Source organism: Strongylocentrotus purpuratus, unplaced genomic scaffold, assembly GCF_000002235.5.
Source record: "Strongylocentrotus purpuratus isolate Spur 01 unplaced genomic scaffold, Spur_5.0 spur5_scaffold_16, whole genome shotgun sequence".
NCBI classification, from domain to species: Eukaryota; Metazoa; Echinodermata; class Echinoidea; order Camarodonta; family Strongylocentrotidae; genus Strongylocentrotus; species Strongylocentrotus purpuratus.
In genome coordinates, this window is record NW_022145601.1 from 21425758 (window position 1) to 21436310 (window position 10553).

Consider the following 10553-nt stretch of genomic DNA (forward strand, 5'->3'; position numbering starts at 1 on the left):
TATGACACGACCGGAGTTTAATATAGTACATGTTCTATATGTACAATGTCCTCGTCAATCACCTGCCTAAATATCATGTATGCTATGCGGATCCTACGGATATTTCCGTAACCTGCTGCGTTAATTGTTGTAAAAAGAATACTATTTTCGCACACATGCAGTGGGTCAGTTGATATCAGTAAAAATGCGCTATTGTCTAGTTGATTTGCCCTTTTAAGTGAGCACAAATAAAAATGGCGATCTCTTGCAGCCCACTTCAAAAACAAAAATTGTATTCACCGATCAAGTGCATTTACGTGGGTATTCCCCGCGAAAACAGTTACGCATTATTTATGTACACAATATGGGATCTCTATGGCGCACATTATTGCGCCATCTTTGGCCCGAGCATCACCAGGAATTAGTACTAAGTACCACTCATAGAGATATCTCTATGGTACCACTTCAAGTTCAACTCGGCGGCCATGAAATTTCTTCCTACCATGCACGGTTCACCTGGGTCGAGTGTGGCAAAAGACGGTATAGTGCCGCAGTAACAGGGATCATCCCACCACCTGATCAGATGTCCACTGACTTATTCATTAGATCAGGACCAAAAAAAGCGCAGAACAAAACAAAGTTATATATATATATATATAAATTACTGACAAGTTTATTGAAGAAAGTGAAGACGGTTTTGATTTCAGTAACAAAAATAAACAACAACATTGTTGGAGACTACCATAATATTTGAGGTCAACTATCATGCATTATGATTATGCATTATGATTCATATTTGTTAAAATGTTTATTATGATAGTTTATCAGTATAACCATAAGCAGAATTTGATAACTGGGTTCGCAAACCAAAGAGACGGTCCTCTCTTTTCACAATACGTCCTTGTTTTCACGAAGTGACGGTAGTGAGGAAAATCGTCACGCAAAGTGAATGCATTTTTCTTTCACTACCGTCACTTCGTGAAAATAACAATTTTAGGTGTAACATGTGTAGCCTACTGAGCCTCATTTGCATTTTGCACAGAAAACTCTATAGCAAACGGGACACAATAGTATTCTTATGATACCTCAAATAAACAGCGTTTCATTTGTAAAAATGAATTATATTTGGATGCATGGTGCCTTAATGTGCATTTACATAGGAAACTCTAAATTCAAAAAGTACAGAGAACCAATCGATTATAATATTGTTATGATTCTTCAACGAAACAGTGCGTCATGAAAATTTCCTTTAAATAACATTACGAACAGACAATATTCCTCACAATAGCTACATCACTAATCTGTCTCATGCTTTCTATAAATGGTTCAAACAGAATTCAGTGTGCGACCATCATTGATCAACATTCTCAAAAGATGGGGGCGACAATGTTAATAGAGTCCCGATTGAGTGAAATAAACTAAAGGCTGCATCTTCGCACGCATCATTACAATCCGATCACTTAATTTATTCATCAATTTCCCTAATATTCCTTGTTTTCCCCCCCCCCCCCCCCTTCTTTTTCATTTTTCGTCGACATACACAAAGCCGCCCTCCGAAGAGAAAAGCAAATATATTCGATCTAACACGATTTTTTTTTTACGAACAGACAATATTTCTCACAATAGCTACATCACTATTCTGTCTCATGCTTTCTATAAAGGGCTCAAACGGAATTCAGTGAGCGATCGTTACCGTTCTCAAAAATGGATGGTGCAATGTGAAAAGGGTCGTGGTTGACCCCGTTACCAAGCGAGGTCACGCGTAGACATACACAAAGCTGCCCTCCTCGATGAAATCATTTTTTATACATGTACTAATATTAGACGCTCATGCTTCACCGAACCCATTCCATTACAATTGGTGCATCGATCGCGGTACATAATCAATGGGACCATTATATAGTTCGGAGCAAAACCAAAACGTTACGCTGTTAACGCTTGTCCTTGTAAATGGTTGTGATCGGTCGATGATGATGATGTATGGATATATCTCATGCCTTGGCTTTCAGTAGGAAACATCAACATGGAGTACTAGTAATAACTACTTCCAAAGTACAAGGAACTTCTTCTAGATCTCCACCAGAGACTGCGAGAGTTATATTTCTGGGTCAAGTTTCATTCTGGCGCGAAACCAGATCAAGCGTACTTCACCATAATCATCAAGAAAACGTTTACTAAGATGTGCAATTATCACTCGATCTGTGTAAATCTGTCTAGTCTGTAACGAGCTGAAGTGTTCATTAAGTCTGAGTATCATACTCACTGACATCATGGCTTCGGGAACTCCTAAAAGTCCTCGACCAGGGAGAAAGCTAACTGTAGCTGTTAACATTCCCAAACCATCATCGGATTCCAGACTATTTCTCGAGCCATCCAAGCCAACAGGCAGGTCGCCGTCATCACCCCTTGCGAAAATTTCTTCCTTGGATGCGTCAGAGAATAACAGCGGACCTCATCCCCCACGTTCCCCTCGACCGTCCACCCCAAATTTCCATCAGGTTCGATCACCGTATGGCAGTCCGAATGAGCATGGCACTCGACCTCGTCGACATACGGTGAGTGTGGTCGAACCGACAAAGGTTGCCGTGCCGATTGTTCGTCATAAAACGTTTCCCGCATCTATCTTTCACGATGAACCCAATTTCGGTATTGACTCAATCGACGACGAAGCTGATCATGAAGCCGAAAACCCACAACCTCTGCCGGCATCGTCGTCTTTCTTTCAGCAAGCAATGCTCGATCTTAAAAGAAGACCGAGTCGGAGTTCACAGTCATCCATCGATGACGAAGAATCGACACGGTCGAAAGGGAACGCGACGCCGTCCCCGAGAGCCAGCCATCCCCTACGATCACCACCATCCATCAAGATCAGTCATATCGAAGAGAAGAATGCAAGCTACTCACTGGACATCGAGTTCAACGTTTCAAACGACGACGATGATATATTTGGATCACAGGGTGACGAAAATAAACTGAGTAGTAGCGCGCCAGACTCTTTCCTCGAGGAAACGAGAAAAAGTACAATTTTACGACTTCAACTTGCTAAAACACAGCTAAGCTTATCCGAACGTGCCCTCAATCAAACATCGTCAAAAGATCCACATAAAACTGTCATCAAGAAAAACGAAAGGACCGTCCCGAAGTCGGCTCGGAGGTCGAAGCCAGGCGTGATGTTGAGCGTGGACGTCTCTCCTCTTGGTGGCCCGCTTAGGAAGTGGAGATCGACAGAGGGATCTCTCCCAGCTCTTAGCACTGCAACTCCTTCCCGTCATCATATAAATCATTCTCCATTTCTATCGTCCCCTATGATGATGAGGAAAGGGAGTGTCCCTGCGGTGTTGTCGATGCCTCCGAAAGTGAGACCGCGATCGAGTCTGCAAGACCTACAGGCATCATTTAAAGATGGCGAACAACAAGGGTAGGAGTCATTCTGGTGTTTCTCCTCCACCGCCTCGTTCTCCTCCTCCTCCTCCTCCTCTTTATTTTTTTTCTCATTTGATAAATTATTGCAACGTTGCGCATATTTAAGTCAAACTGCTTTCAAATGTTCAAAGAATCAGCAAAAAAAATCATATATGTGCAAAGACATTAGGTATCTTGTCTCTTTTCAATGTCTGTGCATTTTGTAAATATTTTTGGGGAAGATCCAAATTATCAACAATTGGCATTATTTTGTAAAATAAATATATATCACTCGGTTTTCGTTTTTGTTCCAATCTTGAATTTCCAAAATACTTTGGATATATAATTTTCACAGCCAATTAAAATATTTGGAATAACATTTGTATAGTCATCGCCATTGGATACAAGGGACTATAATATTAATAAATTAACAACAATTACAGAATAGATTCAGACCATGTTTTAAGTGTTAAGTGTTTGATAACCGATATCATTTACAAACATCATTGATGAATTTGTTTGCCCCCCAACACAGATTATCTTTGTTGAAAAAAGCACCCATATCATTAACAAATACCATTCATGACTTTTTAGGCCCTCGAAAGTAGACTTTGACCCCGTTTTGGAGCCTTGTTCCAGACATGTGTTATGAGATATCGAAATCTAATCAGATTTTAAAATTTAAACATTGAACTTGTGGTTACGTGCCGAAGCAGAGAGCTTAAGCGAACATGCCCTGTTTACATACAATCACAGCACGATTATAAATGATCAACTGTTCATTATCATACCTCAGTTAATTAATAATTTATTTATTGAATATAAGAACATAAAGCATGTAAAAGGGGATATTGAAGTTTGTAGCGCATTCGGTATTCTACATTATTTCGCCAGTCAGCCTGATTATGATATAGTAAATAATAATAATATGATATGGCTTTGTTTTCGTGTGATACAAGAATAAATTGCTCTCGCTATAATAATATTGAACTCGTCTCCGACTCGTTCAATATTGTCATAGCTTGAGCAATATGTTCTTGTATCACACTCAAAGCCATCCAATATTATATAAGTACTACATAGCATACAGGAGAAAGTGGTCTTCAATATTGAATTTCCATTTTGAAGCGTAAAGGTCATACAAATACAATGGTTAATCATATGCATTTTGACGGATAAAGTTTGTTTCTAATATATTACATATTATTGCATATTCCTACCTTTGTCAACTCCATTTGTTTCAGCTTCGTGGATCTTATTTAAATGTCGTTATGACAACAAACCTGAGCAAATAGATTAAAATTATTTGTATTTTAGTCTCAGACCCCTCTTTATCATTTAACATCAAACAAAGCCGCCCGGAAGATTATAGCTCGACTGGACATAGTTTCTCTTTAAATGAAAAACGTTATTTCATGATTTCATGTTTTTGATAGGTCACCGAAAACGTCCAGTCTCTCTCCCAGAGCTGCTCCTTCTACCAAACGTCCCTCTTCTGCGCATGTCTTTTCCACTTCCACCTCGACATCATCGTCGAGTACATCTGAGTCTTCTCCGACGCCGACAGTGCGTACGAAACTGGAGACGACCGACCCACCTAATAAACCAACGAGCAGAGGACACCATCATCTGTCACCCATCAGCCTCAAGACGGCTAACAAGATCACTCAGTAAGTATACTATAAACTAGCTCAGAGGTTCAGTTGAAATGTTTAAGAATTTACAGGATGAGAACGTAGTTGATACAAGACTGTACCCAAGATCCTCATAGATGCACTGGTATTACATATGTTAGATATGGAGTCAAATACAAAATAGTAGAATAGGCTACTAGATGGAGAGGAGAGAATATGCTACAAGTCCCGTCCGTTCCCCCTCCCATCCCCCGATAGTTTTTTAATAGTAAGGCGATTTTCGGGCAAAAAGGCTTCACCTAGTATCGGGGCATCAAGTCGAGTTGTTTGTTCTCTCTCTCTCTCTTTCTCTCTCTCTCTCCTTTTCTCTCCCTCGCTCTCCACTTTCGTCTCTACATCAACTCACTCTCGGCTATGGTTTCCATCTGCCACCTTCCACCATCTTCCTTTTCATTTTAGCAAATGCTCTCACTTATACCCTTTTTAGTTTTCGGTTCGTCATCAACTTTCCCTCTTCATTTATTCCTTCCGTCTCCTTATTTTGAAGTCTCTCTATATATAGTTCATAGTAATAAAATAACAATGGTCTCATACAGTGGGTCTTGCTGGTTCCATTCCTTTCGAAACATTAGACCATGTGAACACCTGTTCGCATATAATGTTCCTGTTTGTGACTCCATGTGCAATGCGTCATTTGACAGCGATATCTATGTAGGGACTAGGGGTGCGAGTGTACCTCTGTGTTTTTAGGAGGGAGGGGTGGGGCGGCCTCTATAGATTTAAAGGTAGCTAGGATTAGCCTAAAACTTCATCAAGTTTCACGTTTTTTGTTTATGAATGCCCGTCTTCAGAAATCGGTTCTCATTATAAGATTACGAATGGCAAATTATTCGGCCTACTCAAAACAACACAATTGCAAAGGCTTTCAAGAAATCAACTTTGTTTTCCAAGTTATGCAGTAGGCTACAGTTTCAATAAAATTATGTTGATTTATGCGTGTAAAAGTGACCCACGCTAGAATTAACATTATAGTCATTAGTGCAGTGCACCGATGGGCGGCTCGGAAAGGAAAGTACGGGGCACCCCCTCCCTTTTCTGGCTTTAAAATGAAATGAAATTAAAGGGGGAGGCAGAAAATAGAAAGGGAGTTGGGAGGGATAAAAGTGAATGCTGCAAGGAACCTCTCCCAAACCCTTCCCTAATCTGTGGCCTTATTGATTCATCATCCACTGGAGTAGACCGGTACCCCCTCCCCTCCTCGTCACCCCCTCCCCATCTCAGAATGATCCCGATGCCTCCTCAATTGCTGGACCAACGCAAGGCGTCTGCCCCTGGCTGTATCAACATGGATATTCCAGTGTGTTTTTTTTTCATTCTTAATTTCAAATCAACATTTGCGTTATTTTTCGAGACTCCTCCTTAAAAGAAATCAAGAGGCACATGTAAAAAAAAAATGACAACGCAAGACCCCCAAGCCCTCTCCCCAAGTCCCCTAAACACCCCCCCCCCCCCCCTCCCGCCCAATATTCATGTTTATCATGTTTTAGTAGAACCGCTCGATCTTGCAAAACCACGGTGATATTCTTTTAACATGGCGAACTTGATGTCAAAGGTCGTATCCCATATAAATCCTCCGAAATTGGAAAGGACACGCAGAGCGTTACCCTTTGCAGTTGTTATGTAGACCTGTTGCATGTCATGTTGAGGCATTATGGTGATATGTCTCGCCATGATATCTCACCAGTGATATGATTTTCATCATTAGTTTAGCCTTAGCCTTAGGCTACCCGTTGTCAACCTCGACAAATCCCATAATACCTACGGCATGTGGTATTTTATATCCTAGTTGGTAGTTCATGTTCTATAAGCCTACTTCAAAAATAAAGGATTGAAACACGTCAAAAACAAATAAATACGCCGATTCATGACTTTCACATCTCTTTCACATCTATCTTAAATTTCTGACTGTGAAAAATTGGCTGAATTACAGATGCTGTAAGGCCTTACTAACTAGCAAAATATATATAAATAAGTAAATGGAAATAGATTTATGAAATGACTGAATAAAAAGAAAATCCTCTGGGTCCCTCTGGTTATCTCCACCGTGGGCAGAATACAAGTCAATCTTTCCTGCTGCCAAATTCAAAGTGTTTTTTTTCCTGACAAAATATTGTTCTCAAAATCTTGGAAGGGTAAAAACGCTGAACATCCTCTCTCTCTCTCTCTCTCTCTCTCTCTCTCTCTCTCTCTCTCTCTTATATATACATGGTAAATTCCGTCGTATAGGGGCAGGCACCCGCCCCCTTTCCCACCCCTCGCGAACTACGCCACGTGTTATTCATCATTTCATATTTATTATTATGAACCATATATGGTATACTTGAAATTTAACGTCATATCAAAATTTCAACGGAAAAAATATAATGGGGAAAATAAAACATCAGAGCTCCATCCTAACCACCTCCTAACCTTATTTCTATGAAAAATATAAAAACACATTAAGTGAAAATGAGAGATTACCAGATTATGAGTAATTAATTTATGTGTACATCTTTGGGAAGCGGCTCCGTCTGGGGGCAAAAATATCAGCACAACAAATGCACAAGAACCACAAATCAATTTCTATATAATATCTTAGGCTATTATAGGCTAATGGTTCCCAAAAAAGGACAATCAGATATTCCTTTTCAGCTCCGCTTTTGTTCATCCACGCTATTGAGAAGGGACTTTACATTGTCACGTATTGAAACGTCAAGTAACGATGCGTGGTGTATAGAGAGGACCATATACGTCATAGTGGTTTGCAGTTTCCATTTTATATTACAATGTCGTTGTTTGTATGATAAATATAAATCAATTTCATCTGATGTATTTTTATATTCGCCTTTGTGTTTTTATATTATTCTCCCTGGGCATTCAACATGTTCAATAAGCGACGTCACGTTGCTTTTCTGATTGGTATAATAGCTTTTCTCATCATGACGTCTCGTGTTTACAAAGTCTTAAACAATTCTCAACTTCAACGCCACTCCCCTCCCTCCTTTTGTGCAGACAATCCATTCTCCCCTCTCGGCCTAACTTTAAAAAAGATACTGTATAATTATGTAGACTTCATGTAAAAAAAAATGTTTTATGACAATAATCATGAATATCATAATATTGCCTTCTTCTCGAAATAAGCGGGGGGAAGGATTTGAAAAAAACTGATCAAAAGCCATTGTATGCTTAAATGTACCGGTATTTGTTAGATTTCCACATAATTGAAAGTTTTTGAGAAAAAAATATATACCACCGCTACCCCCCTCCTATTTTCTGGAGAAAAAAAAAAAAAAACTATTTTTTTTTATGGCATTTCTCCTTTCATAAAATGTATTCTTTATGTAGACTCCATGAAGAAAATATAAAAAAATTATGTCGTGAATATAATGAAATCGCCTTTTATGTAATCTTCTCGAAATAAAGTGATTGCGGAAGTCATTTCATTCAGTACCTTCAATTTGATTGTTTGATTGCTAGATTTTACGCTTTACAATTTTCGTCGATTCCCCCCTCCCCCTTTTTTTTTCTCAATCAGATTCATCACTTCAGCAGCGGCATCGTCGTCCATCTCGGGCAGCTCGGGAAGGACAAATCTCTTGCCGGACACCGTCACCCTCCCGCCGGTTCTCGACTCGTCTGGTCGACTTCGTGTTCATCGAAGACGGGACGACTCCATGCGCCTGGTGAGACAGGCAGTCAACAGCGACCACAACGAGTGGATGGACAGCAATGACAATCAGCACAGTGCCAACAGGAAAGTCAAGAGTATCTTGGGTTTCGCCGAGGTTTGAATAGTCAAGGGGAAACTAGAAGCAAATGCGGGCTCCCCCCCCCCCCCCCCCCCAAAAAAAAAAAAAGTCGTGTATCAATCAGATATGATTATTTACGTCTGTGGACCGACCTTTAACGTCACCATCCGAAAGACGTGGCTCAGTTTCGAACCTGCGTCCTCGGCAGAATCAGTTTGTAACTTCCATTGCTAGCTGGATTATATTACAGGCGCACGCCACAACGCCCAAGCATCACTGCACCGCGCTGTAATGTAATTTCGATTGCGCCATCTTTCGGCGAAGGCGTTCATCGAGCGATTTCTTGTTCCTGTACCCAATTACAGGACGCCGTCGCTGTTTTCACGAAGTGACGGTAGTGAAAAAAAATTGCATTCACTTTGCGTTACGATTTTCCTCACTACCGTCACTTCGTGAAAACAAGTTATACACAGTGCGACCCAGACAAAATGGAACCGAGAATTATCGATGTTTTATCATAACTTAGTCACATTTGTTATAAATAAAATAATGACACATGTTTGGAAGGCTGCGATCCTCCTCTTTCATTTGATGCAACTCATTATGATGCATATTTCACGCATGAGTGATTAAAATGAATTTGAAGAGAGGAAACCAAAAAGTAATTTGGCGGACGGTATCTGAATTTCAAAGAGAAAATCATATTTCTAGAAAACCGGGTTCCTGCCCTTTCATATGACACCTCAATCAGGAAAAATGAGCAAGGAATGACAAAGTTCTGCAAGTTGTTGAAAGAAGTCACTTTGCATTTCCATAATTTTATCAGACGAATTCGTTTTTCACTGGCTCCTGCCGTAGCAACAAGCAGAATTGACAAAAGACTTAACTCCTTTTAGTTGACAATCAGCCATGATTGAAGTCTTCGTCTACGGTTTCGTTTTTTTCTGGGTCGCACTGTATAGGTGGACCGTGATGAGTTCATCAATTATTGTGGTATGATTTTTGTTGCTATAGAAGCCAAAGCAAGATAGATTTATGTTCGCAAAAAAGTAAGGGTTTTTAAAAACTCTGGTGAGAGTAATAACCTGCCTTTATCACCCGATACCAATACAGTTACAGTAAAGTATCGAAGCAGATTACCCAAAGTTGCTCAGTAATATCAGAGCAGAATATGTAATCTGAAACCCAGGTGACAAAGTTGCTCTGGTAATGAACTGGAACTATTGTCACCTAGGTTAGATTTATAGAACAGTAGTGAACTGTAGGATTGAGTAATTTGTGCGCCCTGATAGTACACTGGTCTGATGAGTTTTCTTTACTCCAGACTTTACCTATTTTTAATCGCATGGGCAATGAAAATATAAATGATATAAAATAAAACGCGTGCATGCTCCTCTGTGTAAGTTGTTCATGTTGTTTAATGTTCACTTATTGATTTAGATTTTGTTGGCACTGACATAACTTTTTTTAATTCACTTTTTTAAATATTTTTAGGGGGTAGGGGCAATGCTTCATGCATGCATAAACAACGAATTAAGCAAGATCATAGCTTTAAAAGAACCTAGCGGTAAAGAGTACCAATTGATCACCAAAACAAAGGTTGTAGTGAAGTTAGGAGTTTCATTTGTTCATAGGCCGATTGTATAACATTTTAAAAGAGCTATACATTGATATTACCCCTATTTAAAGACCCTCGATTAACATAAAATCGTCTTGTGAGTAGACTATTACCTCTTACTTAAATGTTATC

At 39.7% G+C, this 10553-nt stretch overlaps 1 protein-coding gene across 1 annotated transcript; it reads left to right on the plus strand.

Moving 5' to 3' along the window:
• The first annotated feature begins 1763 nt into the window (after window positions 1-1763).
• On the plus strand, window positions 1764-8889 carry LOC115918708 (uncharacterized protein DDB_G0271670-like). Its single transcript, XM_030987607.1, has 3 exons — window positions 1764-3397; window positions 4818-5051; window positions 8590-8889. The coding sequence occupies exons 1-3, from the start codon at window positions 2250-2252 to the stop codon at window positions 8843-8845; spliced, it is 1638 nt and encodes a 545-aa protein (XP_030843467.1). The 5' UTR covers window positions 1764-2249; the 3' UTR covers window positions 8846-8889.
• Window positions 8890-10553: the final 1664 nt, after the last annotated feature.